Raw genomic sequence first — 19,278 nt, forward strand, 5'->3', positions numbered from 1 at the left:
ATTCCCTGTAAGCCCCACAGCCGAACTGGCACTTAACTGAGGGCAGGGGAGCATGTACCAGGCCTAGGGCTGCATGAAGGAAGGCATTGGGCTGCTTGTGTGACTGAGTTGTCCCCACGCATCATTTCAGCCACAGGGCCTAGGGTTGAGATTCAGAGAACAGCAAGAGAAGCCAGAACAAACTCCAAGTCTCCCCAGGACCAACATATGCACTGAACCTGCTCAGCTCCCTCCTTAAAGATGGCAGGGAATTTCTTTGAGTAGAGGCGCTTGCCCTGGTCTCTGGCCCGCCATGGATTGATTCTGTATGTGTCTGCGTTCCCAGGGTGCTATATGCATCCGGTTTGCCTTGGGCTGTGGAATTCTTTGTCAGGAGAGGTGGTCTTGAAGTGGGAAATACTCTTACAAGCCACACCAAATGCTGGCCCTATTGAAGTCACAGGGAACTTTCCCATTGACTCCAGTGCAGCAAGGTTTTTCACCCTCTGACTTCAATGGATTTGGGATCAGGGCCCTTGTCTTGAGTTCCATGGCTACAAGTCCTGCTCTAGCATGGCTTCAGCCTGCGGCATTCCCACCCTCCCTTATGGGTGTGTTGGCTGGCCTGAGAGCACAACGTAGCACCAAATCCAGATTTCCATGTAACTTCCCCTTTACTGAATTAACGAAAAGCAGCCCAGAGGCACAGCAAGAAGCACTGGAGTACTGTGTCCAGTTTTGGGCCCCACACTACAAGAAGGATGTGGAAAAATTGGAAAGTGTCCAGCGGAGGGCAACAAAAATAATTAGGGGACTGGAACACATGACTTATGAGGAGAGGCTGAGGGAACTGGGATTGTTTAGTCTGCAGAAGAGAAGACTGAGGGGGGATTTGATAGCTGCTTTCAACTACCTGAAAGGGGGTTCCAAAGAGGATGGATCTAGACTGTTCTCAGTAGTACCAGATGACACAACAAGGAGTAATGGTCTCAAGTTGCAGTGGAGGAAGTTAGGTTGTATGTTAGGAACCACTTTTTCACTAGGAGGGTGGTGAAACACTGGAATGGGTTATCTAGGGAGGTGGTGGAATCTCCTTCCTTAGAGGTTTTCAAGGTCACGCTTGACAAAGCCCTGGCTGGGATGATTTAGTTGAGGACTGGTCCTGCTTTGAGCAGGGGGTTGGACTAGATGACCACCTGAGGTCCCTTCCAACCCTGATATCCTATGATTTTAAGCAGTCCGTTGCTAAGCATGAGGTTCAGTGATCACTCAGGCCCAGGTCCTCACTGGTATTTAGGCACCCAACTCCCATTGATTTTGGTGGCAATTGGACATCAAAGTAACTTTTGAGTATCTGAGTCTCCGTGGGGCCATGTAAGGGGTTTGCAAGAGCTCTGCTTTATCCTGAGTCTAGTGGGATGCCTGCTATCAACAGGCTGGGCATAACACGAGTGCCACAGCACCCCACCCAGACTCTGCACCAGACCAGTCTGGGAAGCTCAGCCCTTAAAGGCACAATGGCCATTCTAAAAGCCTGATGAGCCTGAACTGGCTTTGGTGGATTGGATGTCATGCAGCAGCGACTCAGAGATGATCAGCGGAGTGGCCTTGCTCTGTATAAACAGCTGCAAACTCCATAATTTGAATACAAGTTTTATTGAACAAGCACAGAAATCTCACATCAAAAATCTACCCAGCTGGGCAGCGCATACTCACACCCTTCACTGGAGATGATCCTGCATTTCAGCCTGTCTGTACCTATCAACAGTCTTAGTGGTGCTATTATGATACACAGAATATACAAGTTTCAGAGTAGCAGCCGTGTTAGTCTGTATTCGCAAAAAGAAAAGGAGGACTTGTGGCACCTTAGAGACTAACAAATTTATTTGAGCATAAGCTTTTGTGAGCTACAGCTCACTTCATCAGATGCATTCAGTATACAAGTAATTACACAGATGGAAGCTGGGTCTCTATCCAGCCTGCCCAGAATTTACAAGTATCTTACACCTAGCATGGGACAAGCCAGTGAGCCTTGATTCAGTGCTAGAGGTTCAAAATCTGCCTTCAGTTACACCTTTGCAACCCCACGGCCTTCAAGGTGTAATTGGGAGCAGAAATGGGCTATGCAATTGAGATCTTAGCCTTGGCTATGGTGGGATTTTGGCCACCAGAGCACGTGTACCAGTGTAGACCCCTAGTGTAAGGCATGATGTGCAGCCAAAGCAGAGTTTGTACTGGGGCAACAAACCCCAAGACAAACCACACTGGTGTAAATTGTATCTACACCAGAGGTTTTGCATAATTGTAGCTATACTGTTGGCTGAAATCCCAGCACAGACAAGGCCTTTATTAACAACACTGGTCTTAGTGATGCATAAGACAGGATGGAATCCAGCTCGCACACTCTCAGATTCGGTGACTCAGCATGGTTGATAGGAATGAAGCATATTTTGTTTCTGAAGCTCTGACTGAGCCAGATGGCAGGGGGATCTGCAAGTCAGAAGATGCTGTTTCCATGGAGTCACTTTCAGCCACGGAAAGTCAGCTGTTAAGTGTTTCTGAGGAGAAACAGTCATTGAAAACTTCCTACTTTCCTGCAAACGCTTCTGTTCGGCACAGGCTCTGTCTTCTCCATCCCCTTCCACGAAACCTACAGCTTGGCCCTAACAACTTTTTCTTTCCCTTTAAAAACTAACCCCACCTCAAATGGCATCTAAAAACAGCATTTCTTCTTTCCTGTCCATTAGCAACCAGCCAAGCCAGCTCCGAGCTCTGGATCACCAGAGCAGCAAAAACTGAGGAGGGGATGTTAACCCAGAATCCTGGAAGCATCAAGCCCTTTCTGACAGGCGTGGTGTAAACCGTGCATCAGTGAAGAGGGGAGGTGTGTGCAGAATTGGATCGGTGTGAGAGGCCCTCGCAGGTTTGCTTTGGGCTTGTCTATACGGCTCGTGCACCCATTTAACTAAGCTGATTTAGAAGCTAATTTAATTCCGTCGGTGCCACACACACACACACACATACACACACACCCTGCCATAGATACTCAAGTCTGTTTCAGAGGGTCTCAAACCAGTTTCATTTAAGTAGATTACAAATCGACTTCAGCTAACAGAGTTAAGACCCTCTTACACATATATACTGGTGGCACCCGCAGAGTTGTATTGGATTAAAATCCCACCTTCTGTGAAAGCAGAATGTGTCTGTGCATGGCTCAGGCCCAGCTCTAAATACCTACAGGCTGTCTCAGACCTACCTGTGGAGTGGGGCAGGAAGAGCAAAAAAGGGCGAACCTGATCCACTGACCTACATTCCCCTCCTGCGGTGAGCACACTCTGCTGCCAGCACACTCCCTGTTCTCTGTTTTCCTCCCTCTGGCTCTGTGTTGAGACAACACGCAGCTTGCTGTACTGCACAGAGGCGGATGCCCTGGACCCAGGTGACCTAGTGGGAGAAGGACCTGGATTCAGACCCACACTGGACTGTCACATCCTGGCTATGGGGACACCAAGGTGGTGAGGCACGGCCCCGTGTGCAGATTTGATGCACTCTGGCACATTCCCCTCATACCGCTATGATGTGGCTATGCGTGTGTCACATCTCAAGGTGTCATCGTCATCATATGTTTTGTGATGGCCTGCTCCAAAGCTGGTGCTGCCTGGATCAGACACAATCTGCTCAGTCCTAACAGGGCAGACCCATGTTCCCTGGCCCAGCTCCTTCCCCCGGGTAGGAGGCTGGATGCAGCGTGCTGACTGCTGAGTCCTTTCCACATGTGGGGTGGCTGTGCGGGGGGAGAGAAATGGACCCTCTGACTGCTCCCCCCAGGCTTTACCCCCTCGGGATCTGACGGGTGAGTTTCACAGCACGTAAGGGCCTCTCCCTGCCCCCACCCCTGGGGAAGGCACCAGAACGCTGAGAATGGGTGAGAAACCCCGTTCTGCTCTCTCTGGAGACCTCCGCACAGTTTGCTGCCTCGTCCTATGGCTCTGACTCCATGATGGGGTGGGGGGTGCATTGGAGGTGCCCCCCAGGCTCTTCCACCCCACAGGGGATGATGACTGTTCTGCAGCTATGGGGGCAGCCCTCCAAAGGCAAAACCCAATGGGAATGGAATCAGGGCATCACCCCGTAAGTCAAGGAGAGCAGTTGTCCTGGCCACCATCCACAGGCCTGGCAGCCGTCATAGCACTCATGACCTGCTGAGACCGGTGGGTTTGCAAGGCAGGAAGTGATGGGATCAAAGCCTCGACCGGGTTTGTTGTAGCTGGGCCGTGCAGGGCAGTGACATCAAGACAGTCTGCAATGGGAGGAGGGTTTAAATACAGGCCCCCCCCCTCACAGTTCAAGCCGGAAGGCCCCAAAGTAACTGGCTGCTGTATCGTCGTAATCAATGGCCAGGGACGAGACGGAGACGAAAAGCTCGTCACCGGCCTTGAGCTCGAAGAGGCCGCCCTGGTAGAGGGCGTGCAGGCCATAGTCTGCCTCGGGTGCCCAGCACTTGGTGCCAACGCCCTTCAGCAGCAGGATGGGCTGCCCATAGGAGGTCTCACGGTTGATGCACTGCACCAGCTGGTGCCCCGAGACGCGGGCTGCGACGCCCTCGCTGGGGTAGCGGAAGTAGATCTGTGAGTAGATGTAGTACTTGCCCGCCTGGCTCACCCGCAGCTTGCCATCCCGGTAGGTGATGTTCTGCAGGTGCGAGTGCATGGTCTTGTCCTCCCACCTGGTGATGGGGTGTCGGCAGGACTGGGAGAGCTCCCCAAAGTGTGCTGAGCTTCCTAGGGGAGAACGCAGGCAGAGGTCACTGCGGGGCCAATGGGAGCAAATAGCATCCTACGCTTGGGCGTCAACCTAGCTGATGGGCTTCAGGCATAATAAACAGAGATTGAACATAACATAAGAACATAAAAATGGCTCTACTGGGTCAGACCAAAGGTCCATCTAGCCCAGTGTCCTGTCTTCCGACAGCAGCCAATGCCAGGTGCCCCACAGGGAATGAACAGAACAGGTCATCATCAAGTGATCCATCCCCTGCTGCCCATTCCCAGCTTCTGGCAAACAGAGGCTAGGGACACCATCCCTGCCCATCCTGGCTCATAGCCATTGACGGACCTGTCCTCCATGAATTTATCTTGTTCTTTTTTGAACCCTGTTATGGTCTTGGCCTTCACAACATCCTTACAAGGCGTTCCACAGATTGACTGTGCATTGTGTGAAGAAATACTTCCTTTTATTTATTTTAAACCTGCTGCCTGTTAATTTCATTTGGTGACCTCTAGTTCTTGTGTTATGAGAAGCAGTAAATAACACTTACTTCTCTACTTTCTCTACACCACTCATGATTTTATACACCTCTATCATATCCCCCCTTAGCCGTCTCTTTTCCAAGCTGAAAAGTCCCAGTCTCATACAGAAGCCGTTCCAGACCCCTAATCATTTTTGTTGCCCTTTTCTGAACCTTTTCCAATTCCAATGGCCTGAGACAGAAACAAAGTCAGGATCCCAGCCCAGATCAGGGGGTGGGAGGATGAGGGAGGGAACTGCCCAAAATCTGAAGCTCCACAGCGGACATGGCGTTGCCAACAAAATTTTCTACACCCCTTCCCTCACTGCCAAAATCCACAAGCCTGTCTTCTAATATCAGCAACCAGGCTAAGGCTTCCCCATTCCTGTGCCCTCCCCCTTGCCCCCAAGCTCCCATGGCTCTGGGCACCACTGGTATCCCATTGGGAACCCAGACTCACCGTCCTGGGAAGGGCTCTGCTGCCGGAGGGTGAGGTGGGCAGAGGGCTTGCCAGGTGCTCTTGTAGCCAGCTGCCCACTGGAGCTGTTGAAATAGCTCCTCGTGGCTTCTGTGGTGAAAGGAAAGGAACAAGGATCTGCAGAGGCTGTAAAGTGTGTGTGTGTGTGTCTCTCTCACTCTCTCACAGACACTCATACGCACCATGGCAATGCTCAGCACCTCAGTGCTGTGAAGCCAGCATGGTGAGACTTGCTCTTACTAGTAGGCATTTACAGGGAGGTGAAAGGCATTTGTGAACCCTGAGTTCAGGATTCCATGTTCCTCCTGCCACAGATCCCTTAGCCCTAAAGGAGAGGAAGGAATGCAGCCCTGGCCGTGTGTGTGTGTGTTGGGGGGCACACTGTCAGGGCCATTTAAACCCAAGAATGAAGGCTTGTGTTTGGAATGGAGCCTCAGGGAGTTGGCCACCCACCCTCCATTGCAATTTCCTGGCATTTAAACACCAAACTCTGTTAGCACCTTTGACAAGCCCACCCTGGTTTTTGCAAAAAAAATGTTTCTATAAGAACATAAGAATGGCCATACTGGGTCAGACCAATGGTCCATCTAGCCCAGTATCCTGCCCGCCGACAGTGGCCAATGTCAGGTGCATCAGAGGGAGTGAACAAAACAGGCAATCACCAAGTGATCCATCCCCTGTCGCCCATTCCCAGCTTCTGGCAAACAGAGGCTAGGGACACAGAGCACGGGATCACATTCCTGGTCATCTTGGCAAATAGTCATTGATGGACCTATCCTCCATGAACTTATCTATTCTTTTTTTGTTAGCTTTTTTGACTGCGGCTGCACATTGGGCTGATGTTTTCAGAGAACGACCTACAATGACTCCAGGATCTCTTTCTTGAGTGGGAACAGCTGATTTAGACCCCATCATTTGATATGTATAGTTTTGGCCTTCCCAACATCCCCTAGGAATGAGTTCCACAATGTGCGTTGTGTGAAGTACTTCTTCTTTTTGTTTGTTTTTAAACCCACTGCCTATTCATTTCATTGGGTGACCCCTGGTTCGTGTGCTATGTGAAGGGGTAAATAACACTCCCTTATTCATTTTCTCCACACCACTCATGATTTTATAGACCTTGATCATATTCCCCCCTTAATCGTCTCCTTTCCAAGCTGAAAAGTCCCGGGCTTTTTAATCTCTCCTCATACAGCAGCTGTTTCATGCCCCTAATCATTTTTGTTGCCCCTCTCTGTACCTTTTCTAATTCTAATAGATCCTTTTTGAGATGGGGCAATCAGAACTGCACGCAGTATTCAAGGTGTGGGCGTACCATGGATTTATATTATACATTATGATATTTTCTGTCTTATCGATCCCTTTCGTAATGGTTCCTAGCATTCTGTTTGCTTTTTTGACTGTTGCTGCACATTGAGTAGATGTTTTCAGAGAACGACCCTCAATGACTCCGAGATCTCTTTGTTGAGTGGTAACAACTAATTTAGATCCCATCTTTTGTATGTATAATTGGAATTATGTTTCCCATGTGCATTACTTTGCATTTATCAACACTGAATTTCATCTGCCATTTTGTACTCAGTCACCCAGTTTTGTGAGATCTCTTGGTAATTCTTCACAGCCTGCTTTGTATACAACTATCTTGAGTAATTTTGCATCATCTGCAAATTTTGCCACCTCACTGTTTACCCCTTTTTCCAGATCATGTATGAATATGTTGAACAGTACTGGTCCAGTACAGACCCCTGGGAGACACCCCTATTTACCTCTCTCCAATCTGAAAAATGACCATTTATTCCTACCCTTGCTATTCTGAAACCTGTCTTTTAACTGGTTACTGATCCAGGAGAGGACCTTCCCTCTTATCCCATGACTGCTTACTTTCCTTAAGAGCTTTTGGTGAGGGACTTTCAAACACTTTCTGAAAGTCCAAGTATACCATGCACACTGGATTACCCTTGTTCACATGTTTGTTGACCCAACCCCCCCCCAAAGAATTCTAATAGATTGCTGAGGCATGATTTCCTTTTACAAAAGCCATGTTGACTCTTCCCCAACAAATTGCTCATCTATGTGTCTGATAATTCTATTCTTTACTACAGTTTCAACCAATCTGCCTGGTTCTTGAAGTTAGCCTGTAATTGCCAGGATTGCCTCTGGTGACTTTTTTTAAAAATTGGTGTCATGTTAGTTATCCTCCAGTCACCGGGTACAGAAGCTGATTTAAGTGATAGGTTACATACCACACTTAGTAGTTCTGCAATTTCATATTTGAATTCCTTCAGAACTCTTGGGTGAATAGCGTCTCGTCCCGGTGACTTAACACAACAGCCCCAATTCTCCTCTCCCTAATACTGCTTTCATCCTGCTGTGACTCCAGTGATAGCAGTGGAGATGTTGCTGCTGCTTTGCTTTGTGGTGAGCCAGCACAGCTCTGTGCCAGTGCACCCCCACCAGGAAGTGAAACTGACCAATCCCCCGACCAGTCTAGTTTCACTATCCTCTGGCTGTGCATAAATGTGAACGTTACACACACAGGCAGGTGGACGTGTAAAAGGCCGTCTGCTCTGTCACAGGCTGCTTTGGAAAATCGAGCCCTTTCCATCAAACTTAACAGGGACTCAAGCTGGCCAGATGAGTGAGATCTTCCCACATTTAAAAGTAGATGTAGCCATTTAAGAGAATGTAGCCATTTCTATCCCCTGTACAGAACGGCACTTGCCCTGCTCCCTCCTGCCGGGGGCTGGAAACTCACCCTTCAGTGCGTTCCTGCGGATAACGTTCTCTGTCACCTGGAAGGCAAGAGGAGAGGTCAGTGAGTAAACAGGAGACTTTCCCCTGCTCCCTTAAGTCCTGTTGCCTCCTCCAGGCCCCCCACATCTGTCATTTCTTCTAGTTATGTCATCAAGCTCAATCAGACTGTACACCCCTCCTGGCAGGGTAAAGCACCAGGCACACCCTGCTGCTGCCCCTCTGCTTTGCTCTTCCACTGTCCACCTGGGGAGCTCAAAGACTGATAAGTGGAGCCTAAGAATCCCCCTTCCCTTGAGGTGAGTATTACAGATGGGGAAACTGAGGCACATTGGCAGCATCTGCACTAGGAAATTGATCCATTGCTGGCACTGGAATTGGCATTGGACATGGTTTGATGGCAAGTGCAGACAGGGACAGACCATGTCCAGCACCATCTCAGAAACCATGGCAGAGCCCTGTTCAGAGCAAGGTTTCTATCTGTGCCCATCCCCTTTAACCACATTCAGTTCTGGTTCGGCCACACCCTTCTCTGACTCTCATTGGCAGTAGCAGGTAACCCTGCCAGGGCAGGCAAGGGTGAGAGTGAAAGAGGGAGCTGAATCAATTCCCTGGCCTCTCTACTGAGAGGGCCAACAAAGGCATTCCCATTGATAGAGTGGCTTCTGTGATGTCGTCCATGAGATCCTAGATGGAGACCCACCAACTCATTTCACATGGGCCACCAACAGCTACCAGATGGTACCAACTCTGAGTCCCTCCTGACCAGGGAACTGATTGGAGTTAGCAACCTACAGGGACTGGCCCAAGACCTTCTGCTGGAATGTCACCCTTTGTGGTGTTCTAGGGTCTTCCTTGGCAAGTGCCTACCTCCCATTTCCCTTCCCTCCCCGCACCCAGTGTGTGGTTTGTTGTGGACTCACCATGGTCACATAGGATTTAATGCTGCTGGCCAGCTTGAGGCAGGACTGGTTGCCAATCAGCTCCTCCAAGTCTGAGACTTCCTGCAATCTGTTGATCAGCTGCAAACACTTCAGCTCCTCTGAGCTCCCTTGCGTCTGGGCTTTTAACTGGAAAATAATAAGATGAGTTTAACTGATTAAATGAAGTGGCCTCTTGAGCATACAAAGGACTGCATGCGTGGCTGAGCTGTAGAGTACAGAGGGAGGCCTCAGCTGATGTGATCCAGGCCTATGTAAACATGGACTGTTGCTCTTCTTTTTGATACTTGTCCAGAGTAAACCCTGTGCTGGGGTTGGATGCAGGAACTGAGAATAAGTCTGTGCTTCTCTGATCACAATGCCGGAGGGGCTGAGACCTTGTGATGTGAATATGATACCCAGGTATTAACCAGCCAGTGGACGAGTCATGAGACCTGGATTCAATCCCTGAGCTCTGCCACTGACTTGCCATGCAACCTCAGACAAGTCACATCCCGTCTGGGCCTCAGGACCCCTTGCTAGCTTCAGCAAAGCACTGGGAGACCTATGCATGATGAATGCTATTGAAGTACAGTTCCTGGAATCGACTCCTGCACTGCTTGGTGCATTAGCGATTGATAGCTGAGCAGTGTTGCTGTCTCATGCAGTTTTATTATTAGTCTTGTGATATTTGATGTCTTCATTGAACCTCCAGCACCTGGAGTCATGTGAAAATGTGAATCCGACAATCTGGGGAATCTGTGTACAATTTATGAATTCTAGCTTGATTTTATGAATTGTCTCTATCCTTATGACTGTCATCTTCTGTGCACTGCCTCATGCTCCTTGTGCTAAGGGGAGGTGAGTGGCACCACAAATCTGTCTTTGAAAGATGTTGTTGTACCTGTGTCGGTCCCTGCATGTTAGAGACACAAGGTGGGTGAGGTAACGTCTTTTATTGGACCAACTTCTGTTGGTGAGAGAGACAGGCTTTCGCCCTTACACAGAACTCTTCAGGTCTTCTTCAGCTCTGCGCAAACTCGAAAGCTTGTCTCTCTCACCAACAGAAGTTGGTCCGATAAATCATATTACCTCCCCCACCTTGTCTTCGAAAGACACAGTCGTTCAAAGCTACCAACTAGTAAATAGACATAGCCCAGACAGAACAATGAGGCACCTGGTGGAAGCCAATTTTCTCCAACTTCTCTGCAGTGGGCTGGGGTTTGGAGTAGTGGAATTTCTCCAGAAGCAGAACCAGGTGTTGGTAGTAGGACGTCTAAACTCAGGTGACACAGAAACACCCAAGAAGTTGAGGCAGGAGAAAGGACATGCTTTTGTAGCACAGGGATCTGTTTAACTCACTGCAGGACCAGCCAAAGTTAAGAGAAACTGATTTGGAGGAGAGAGAGACTCCGTGATCCAGAGGAGAAGCTATGAGCTGCAGAAGGATCCTGGACATCCCAGAGAACTCTGCCCTGAGCCCAGAAAATGCTCAAGCATGGTAAGGAAATGGAGGCAGGGAAATGTGCATGGGTGTTTTTTATTTTGCCTGGATCTGTGTATTTCTTGTGCTAATTAAAGTAAAGAGTGATTGTGTTTAGAAACCCTTTCAAAACCTGTCTGTCTGCTTTCACTGCTGTGTGCCTCTGAAGAGGTAGCTGTAAAGCCAGGATCCCGTAAAGGTGATGCTCAGGGAGAGAGTGTGCTTACACTCCTGGGTGTCGGTGTGGTGGTGTCAGTGTTGGTCCGGAGGGCCTACAGCAGATGGGTTTCATGGTTCCATTTCTGTGAAGAAGTAACAGACCTAGACCCTGTGCCTAGGAAATGTGCCAAAGAGGCCCAGGAGAGACAGTGCTGGAGGACTGCCCAAGGGAAGGGACATGGGTCTAGTGTGGTATGTGTCCAGCTGGGGCAGCTCTACTAAGGCTGTGTGTGACAGTGAGAATCTGAGCTTTCATTTGGGGAGGGGAGACACCCGCTAAGTTTCTAGCTCTCCTCATTGCAGGGAAAACATTGAAAACGTGACTCCAATGTAACCTAAAGGCTCTGGAGGTAAAGATCTCCATAGCTATTGTTTTTTAAATCTGATTTTTATCCCCTCTTGTGATTGTGAGGGGATTTGATTCAGGGTTTTTGACCCCCTAGGGCTGCTGGTTTAGATACATGGGAGAGTAGGGAGAAAGAGTGGGTGTTTCTGTTAAATTAATGGCAGAGCTGAGATTGCCAGAGGCAGTTTCATGCTGTGTTGTAGCAGTGTTGGTCCCAGGATGTCAGAGAGACAAGGTGGATGAAGTCATATCTTTCATTGGACCAACTTCTGTTGGTGAGAGGGACAAGCTTTTGAGCTTACATGGAGCTCTTCTTCAGGGGGTTTCAGTCAGGTCTCTTGCTCAGATTGCAACCCAAGTCCCAGCCATCAAACCTAGGACACCTGGCCTCTGGCTTGTCCATCAGCAAAACTCAGCCTGAAGCCCGTGATGCCTCATCCTGGGTTGGTAACCATGTTCCTCTGTTATAAATGTGCGTATCAACAGTCACACAATGCTGCTAGGCAAAGCTGCCTGCAGGCCATGTTACCATGGCTGTGTGAATCTGACTGTGGTGAAAGATGCTGGTTTAACAGCCTGGGAGACCAGAGCTTTCCATCCACAGAACAGGTAGAGGACAGGCAGTGACAAGGCAAGCTTCCTGCCCTCCTGCCTCATCTCTGCCCTGGACGGATCCCTTGTGAACAGGCCTGATCAGCCGCTGGAATTAACTGTTCTCCCACAGCATTTCCCACTGTCTTAGAATCATTTTATTTCCATGCTCAGTAGGAACAGTGGCAAATGCTTTTATGCTCGGAAGATAAGCTGGGACTTGGCTCCCTGCTGGAGAAACTCCTGGGGCTAAGCTCCCCATCACTTAAGGCCTGAACCTGCTAGGCGCTGAGAACCTGCAACATCCATTGACATCACTGGGAGTCAAGGGTGCTCAGCACCTGGCAGGATCTGGCTCTTTGAGCTCTCTTTCTCATCTGCACAGGACTCTTTCTCCTACTCCAGATCCTCCTGCTAGCAGCCCAAGCCCAGTGTAGTAGAAGCTGGGTGCTCCTTCTGGCCCACTCTCCTCACAAACCCCAGCCCCGCCTCAGTCCGCCCTGGTAAATATCTGCATCAACCCACGGGAGATGAACTGAACCATTTCCAGCTGAACACTGCTGCTAGCTCTGCCCTCTTGAGACCAGACTGGTGGTGGGTGGCGATTTGCTGACATGGACGATGGCTGTGACAAGTGAGACCTCGCTCCATGGTTGCAGTGAGGTGCTTGTGGTTGGAGTGTACATGGAACTAGTGCTGAGACTGATCACCCTGCAGGTGAAGGGCCCCACAGCGAATGCAGCCCGTGCTCCATTAGCAACAGGTGACACAGCAAGCAAGCAGCATGGTGGGCAAGTCAGCTTTACTTAGCAAGCTGAGAGGCCTGTGCTACATGCCGAGATTCTAGAACTTGAGGTAGCAGCCTGGCCCTGCTTTGCATCCCATCGTCCCTCCTGAAAGTCTCCAGGATCTGTTCAGTCCTTGCTCACTGCTGAGGCTGCCAGTTAGGGCCACTTGTGGAGCAGGACCTAGCCGGAGGCCCCTGAGTTATTTCTCATGGGCCTCAGAGGGTCACTGTTTGTGGTTACTCCCGGGTTGGGCTGAATTCGAACCAGTAACCCAGAGGCAAAAGGCCCCCCAGCAGCATCCCAGCCTGCACCTGTTTGTTAGCCAAAGTGCGCGATGGATGTTCCCGCTGGTGCAGAATCGCAGCCCGGGAACGGGTGCCCCCAGCGCTGCAGAGAGGGCTGCCCGTGCGTGGGGAGGGCACAGCTTTAGTGTGTCTTGCTAAGGAAATAAAGGAGAAAAGCTGGATTGTAGCACTGTATGGAGCCTAGAGCTGTGCTGAGGCTGAAATGCCTGTACATCCTGGCTCGTTGCATTGGATGGACAGCTCTCCCACTGCCTTATTACCACCAGAGAATTAGGTCAGGCATTGTGAAATTGACTCAATCTGTAATAAACACCCAGGCCTAGCCTCCCCTCCAGCTGGTTAGATCTGCGGTATCATGTTATTGTCTCCCCACTCAGCATGACTCACCAGCCCAGACAATCATGCTGGGGAGAGGTGCTTGGCTCACAGCCCTGGAGAATGGAGTCCTCTAGCTGCAGGGCATGGGTGGCCACCCAGCAGGCCAAGTGTCCCTTTCACTGCCAGTCTGCCTCAACCCCGACCTCCAGGGGTCACCCACTACTGGAGAGAGGGCAGCTGGGTACAGGAACGGTCCTTGGCCTCCCTGTTCAGACTGCCAACCAGGGAGCCTGCTGAGGGGGTGGTCTGAAACTGGGCTGGGGCCTGCCCTGCCCCCCAGTTCATTACAGATGGGAAACTGAACAGCTGGAGAATGAAAATACTGTACCCAGGCAGCACGGACCTTCGGGCAACCCGTAGGGATAGTTACCCACCTAGGCAACAGTTCAGTGCCCAGTCCTTGCTGGCTTTCCCCCAGGCTGAATCATTTGTCTCACTCTAATCCTGTAGGAAGCGGGAGGGTTTCACTGTTTCTGTGCCCTTTGTCTAGCTGCTGGCTCTGGCTTCACACTGTGAACTCACAGGGACAGGGGACTGCAGTGACATCTCCTCCAGATCAGAGAGACTCTAGTAGCTGGCTCAGACTAAGGTCTGGCGTACAGTGAAAAGTTAAAATGGGCACACCCCTGATCAATTTAGTTATGCCGCCACGGCCCCCAGAGTAGATGCAGCTGTGATGAAAGAAGAACGTTTCCATCAACACTGGTAACTTCATTTGGGGAGGTGGTGTTCCTACGCTTCCAGAAAAACTCACATTGGTGTAGGCTGCATCTATGCTATGGGGCTATGCCAGCATAACTCTGTGGAAGTCTCCAAAGTGTAGATGCACCCTAAGGACTCCTGAATAAGCAGTAACTTAGGATATAATTATCTAGCTCTTGTACATTGATAAAATATTGAGTAATTACCCAAAACTGACTGAACTGAAGAAGGTTGAATAGACTCAGCACTTTTCTGTAAACACATCTTTATCCCATGGCATGTGTCCCACTACCTGTCTAGTACATTTCATACAACCCTAGGAAATGGAAACTTCACATATCCCGGGGCAGGAAAAGGACACCAGCTTCTGGGAAAATGAAACAAAGCAAGTTCAAAACCCTTCCCACACGATTCCAAAACCGCTCTGTGCAGCTGCCACAGGGCATATTGGCCAGAACTGTCTCATTCTTTCCTTGGACAACCCCCAGCTGTTGGTTCTTGTATCCACCTGTTGTCTCTCATCTTAGATTATAAACTCTTTGGGGCAGGGATATTCTTTGAGTGTTGTGTTTGTATACAGCACCTAGCACAATGGGGCCCATAATAATAGTAAATAATTATTTTCCCCTTCACTGCCAACATACTCAGTGATCATCACCACACTTCTCTAAAAAAAAAAACAAAACGAAACCCAACCTTGGTTTAAGATGGATGGATTCTGATCTCACTAATGCTGCTTTTACATCACTGAACTCCAGCCCTTAGTTTGTAATGAAAGCGGTACCCGGGCTCCAGCCATTTACTTTCATAACTCATGTAGCAAGTCCAGAGGTGCTGGGGCCATAAAACTGCCAGGCCCAGAAGTGCTGGGGCTCTGACCTTCCAAGGCTAGACATGCCGGGGCCGTGAACTGCCAGGCCCAGAGGTGCCGGGGTCATGAACTGCCAGGCTCAGAGGTGCCAGAGCTCTGAACTGCCAAGGCCAGATGTGCCAGGGTTCTGAACTGCCAAGGCCAGATGTGATGGGACTCTGAACTGCCAGGCCCAGAGGTGCCGGGGCTTGAATTGCCAGGCCCAGAGGTGCTGGGGCTCTGAACTGCCAAGCTTAGAGGTGCTGGGTCTCAGCCCTGTCAATCCCTGGCACAAATGAAGCTCTCTTGAACTCCATTGCCTTCCAATGCCTAGAAGAAATCTGCCAGTTAATGACAGCTTGAGAGAAAGATGGAGTTAGCTAGCACTGATTTTCTCTGTATATGACAATGATCCACATGTGCGATTGTATATCTCCTTATAACATTCTACATATTTGTCTGTCTCTCTCTCCTCACCCTTTCTACGCAACTTGGATTCTGTGTCCCTGAGGCTGTAAGCTGTCCCACACAGACAGTTTTCTGGGCCAGCATGAAGTGCCAGTGAAGTAGACAGTGCTCAGCATGGGCAGAGGGGTCTGCCTGTATTGGGCAGCTTGCAGGATTAGGGTCTTGGCTTGTAAACTGCTCGGACCAGCTCCTAGCACTGTGGAGTTCAGCTTCTGATTGGGTGTACTGGATGCTACTCAAATAAAACTGTGTAACAGCATTGACACTCCTGATGGGAGAGGAGCTCAATGTTTGCGCAGCCCAAAGTGTACATGCCAGATTTGGGGGTAATATTTTACATAAGGTAATTGATACAATTTCCAATGGAGCTGAAGGCCCCATTGACTTTCAGTGAGACTTAGGTTCCTGAGTGCCTAGAGTTCAGGTGCCTAGTGGAAGCCAAAAAAATGCCTAAGCAGTGTAACCAATGGGAGTTAGGCACCTCCCCTGTTTAGGCACTTATATTTGTCAATCTGGTCCTAAATCACTCTAGACTTAGGGGACTTAGTCACTTGGATGCTTTTGAAAATTGTACCCAACCGGCATAAATGATTGCTTACGACTCCAACCCGATTTTCCACTACCTGTTAATGGTTACTGACAAATGGGTTTAGACATGGGGCGGGAACAAGTGCAATGGATTCTCCAGCTCTCCTGCTACAAGGAGCTTTTTAATGGGTTGTGAAGAGCAGCAGCAGCTCAGCATTTAAATCATGCAGCTGGCTCTCTACAGGCTAGCATCGGATGGGCAGCTGAATTAGAGAAAAGCCGGGTTTTGATGTGTTTTTAAACTATTGCCTGCAGTGAGACAGATTTACTGCTTGCAGCTGCATGGTTTATGCCCTCCAACTCCCAGTGAAGGCAACGAGAGTCTTGGGTGCGCAGGCAATTCAGGGTCTGGCTCTTAAGGCCTCACCGAGTTCTCTTTAAAAAGCACATGTTTTGCAATGCCAGATCAGATCACTGGCTCATACAGTGCAGTAGCCTGACTCCTGACATTGCAGATCACACCACTGACCCACATAGGGTCTGATCTAAAGCCAACTGGGTCAACAGGAATCTTTCCATTGACTTTAATGGACTAGGCCCCTAGTCCAGCAGCCCGAGTCTTGACATACCAGGTCAGGGTACTGACTCCAGCAATAGCCAATACCTGATGCACTGAAGAAGGCAACCGCCCTCCCTCCTCAATACCGCCATATATAGGCAATTGCGCAATGATGTTTGTGGGAAGGGGGAAATTCTTCCCTGTCCCCTGCTGGGATAAACTGGAGCCTGGCACCCAGAAGTATGAGATTGAATTACTCCTTATCTTCAATCGCTTAGCCATAAACCTTTGTTTTCTTCCTGGTATAACTCTGCTCTCTTGCTAGTCTTTTCTGGGGTCTTCATCACCAAGCACCAAACACACAATGAAAGAGCTCCATTCCCCATCTTTTCCTGAATTAGCCTAATGTTGTTTAATAGGAGGTAATTTCTCTCCCGCTCTGTCCAGGGGGGATAAGACTGGGTCATTCCCCAGTCATTGGTATCAGCAAAGCCAGGCATTCTACAAAATAGGTAGATTCCTCCAGATCTGTGTTGATCCAGACACACACAAACCCCCTTCATTCGGTGGGGTTTGCCTATTCCTCAATTTGGTAAGACAGTAATGGATCCAAAAAAAAAAATATCATATTTAAAAGGGAAAATATTTTGTGCCTGCTTGTACAAAATGTCCTGGTTCCAGCGGGGCTGGCGTGTGCCACAAGGCAAAGTAGCAAAGGGGGCACCTCGTTGCACGTTTAGTACCCATCTAAACTGGGTTTGAACCGGCACCCTGCAGCTCAGAGCCAGGCAGAGACCCGCGCCGCGGGGACCAGGCGCGAGAACAACAGTTTCGGGTTTGATCGTCATTAAGGCTCCTGACGTTTTCCTCTAAAGGTGGAAACGCTTTCAGTTTCTTGTAAAGCTGCAGTCGCTTTATTGGCATCGCTCAAATCACAGCTGGGGTAATTAGGGAGCCCGCCCAGCCACCGGGGAAAAGAGCTGCCACATGCACAAACACAACCAGGAGCTTTGACTACAACATCCCGTTGCTAAAACTGCGCAAAACTTTGGCCGGAGAGGGAGCCCATTCCAATCAAGGCAGCCCTGTGCTTCCAGGGGGCTTGTTTCTCTCCGAATTACACCCAAGCCTTTAAGTGGAGCTGCATTGCTCACCTGAAATGATAGTTTTGCATTGATCAAGGAAGCGATTGGTCACATTTTCAAAGCTTCCTACAGAAGGTCAATGATTCAGTCCAACGGGGGAGGGGAAGGGGGAGAGAGAGAAAGGCAATTTGTAGCAAGGGGTTGGAGGCTAGTTCACATGATTTGCACCACTGCACTGAATGCCTGAGCAGAAGGAGACCTCTGGAAATAAAATCCTCTTGGACTGTGCCCGTAGTTTTCTTAAGCAAAATGGTATTTTTGAATTTAAAATCACCCTGAAAAGAAACCAAAGGTTGCACCCGAAGGAGTTTGCAGTTCGCAGCTCTTGTTGCTAGTTCATCAGAATCTCCCCGAAAGTGGGTTTAAAAACTGAAATGCACAAAGATCTCGCCTCCCCCCGCTCACCCCTTTGCAAACCAGAGTGAGAGAGTTTCGGTGCTACTACTTCTGCCCTGGCCTCACCTTGGAAATCGACATGGTGAAATATACGAAGAGCCCCGTGGTCGAGGCGATCTGCAGAGCCAGGATGGACATCACAGCCATGGCGATCCACACCGGGCTGCAGTGCTTCTTCCTTCTCTTCCCGGAGCCTGGCTCGTCCTTGTGCCCTGCTCCGGACCCCATCATGCATGCTGAGGAGTCGCTGCTATCCGATCGGAAATACTGCTGGTTATTCTGCTGCTGGTGGTCCATTGCATTATATAAATATCCCAGAGGCCAGAGCCCTGGTTTTACTTCCCCTCTGAGCCCCTTCTGTGTCTCTCGGATCCTCCTCCCACCTTCCCTTCCTCACACACGCACACAAGGAAGCAAGTTTAGAGAAAAGTTCTTGCCTCGAGAGAAGACTTGTGTGTGTGTGTGTGTGGGAGGGACAGACAGAGCTAAACAGATCCAGTCTCTTGCCAAGCGGTATTTGATTCCCTGCCATATCCTGATGCTAATCGAGTGTAAAGTTCACCCGATAAACAAAGGTTTCAGAGTAGCAGCCGTGTTAGTCTGTATTCGCAAAAAGAAAAGGAGGACTTGTGGCACCTTAGAGACTAACAAATTTATTAGAGCATAAGCTTTCGTGAGCTACAGCTCACTTCATGGATGCATTTGGTGGAAAAAAAAAAGAAATTTCCACCAAATGCATCCGATGAAGTGAGCTGTAGCTCACGAAAGCTTATGCTCTAATAAATTTGTTAGTCTCTAAGGTGCCACAAGTACTCCTTTTCTTCCTATAAACAAAGACTTCGCTGAGACACAACACGTGGAGACAGCCCCCTCTCTCTGTCTTCCAGTCATTGTTTAAATTCTATTGTTCCTGTGAGACATAAAACCAAGGACTTTGCAACCTGTGATCTTCAGGGATGCAATTTCCCTAAGGGGATGGCTTCTTAGCTGCAGTGTTCACCTCCCCAGATTCCTCTCTGTTTCACTGGGATGTGCGACTCTTCTGTCCTTTGCCCTTATGTGAACAGTTAAACAGCTGCTGTGTGTTGCACCCCAGAGGTGGCTG

General features: G+C 49.5%; 1 protein-coding gene across 1 annotated transcript; it reads right to left on the minus strand.

The window, feature by feature from the left end:
- Window positions 1-1,620: 1,620 nt before the first annotated feature.
- LOC119861456 (tumor necrosis factor ligand superfamily member 10-like) lies at window positions 1,621-18,715 on the minus strand. The gene is made up of 5 exons (XM_038416607.2): window positions 18,240-18,715; window positions 9,419-9,565; window positions 8,500-8,536; window positions 5,727-5,834; window positions 1,621-4,760 (listed from the first exon to the last, which is right to left on the minus strand). The coding sequence occupies exons 1-5, from the start codon at window positions 18,468-18,470 to the stop codon at window positions 4,318-4,320; spliced, it is 966 nt and encodes a 321-aa protein (XP_038272535.1). The 5' UTR covers window positions 18,471-18,715; the 3' UTR covers window positions 1,621-4,317.
- Window positions 18,716-19,278: the final 563 nt, after the last annotated feature.

The sequence above is a fragment of the Dermochelys coriacea genome, chromosome 9 (assembly GCF_009764565.3).
Source record: "Dermochelys coriacea isolate rDerCor1 chromosome 9, rDerCor1.pri.v4, whole genome shotgun sequence".
Lineage (NCBI taxonomy): Eukaryota > Metazoa > Chordata > Testudines > Dermochelyidae > Dermochelys > Dermochelys coriacea.

Coding starts and splice junctions, on each gene's coding strand:
- LOC119861456 (XM_038416607.2), bottom strand. CDS start 18,470: ATGGACCACCAGCAGCAGAATAACCAGCAGTATTTCCGATCGGATAGC. Junction 5,835..8,499: donor CCGCAGGAACGCACTGAAGG/GTGAGTTTCCAG, acceptor CTTTCACCACAG/AAGCCACGAGGAGCTATTTC. Junction 4,761..5,726: donor GCAGAGCCCTTCCCAGGACG/GTGAGTCTGGGT, acceptor GTTCTCCCCTAG/GAAGCTCAGCACACTTTGGG.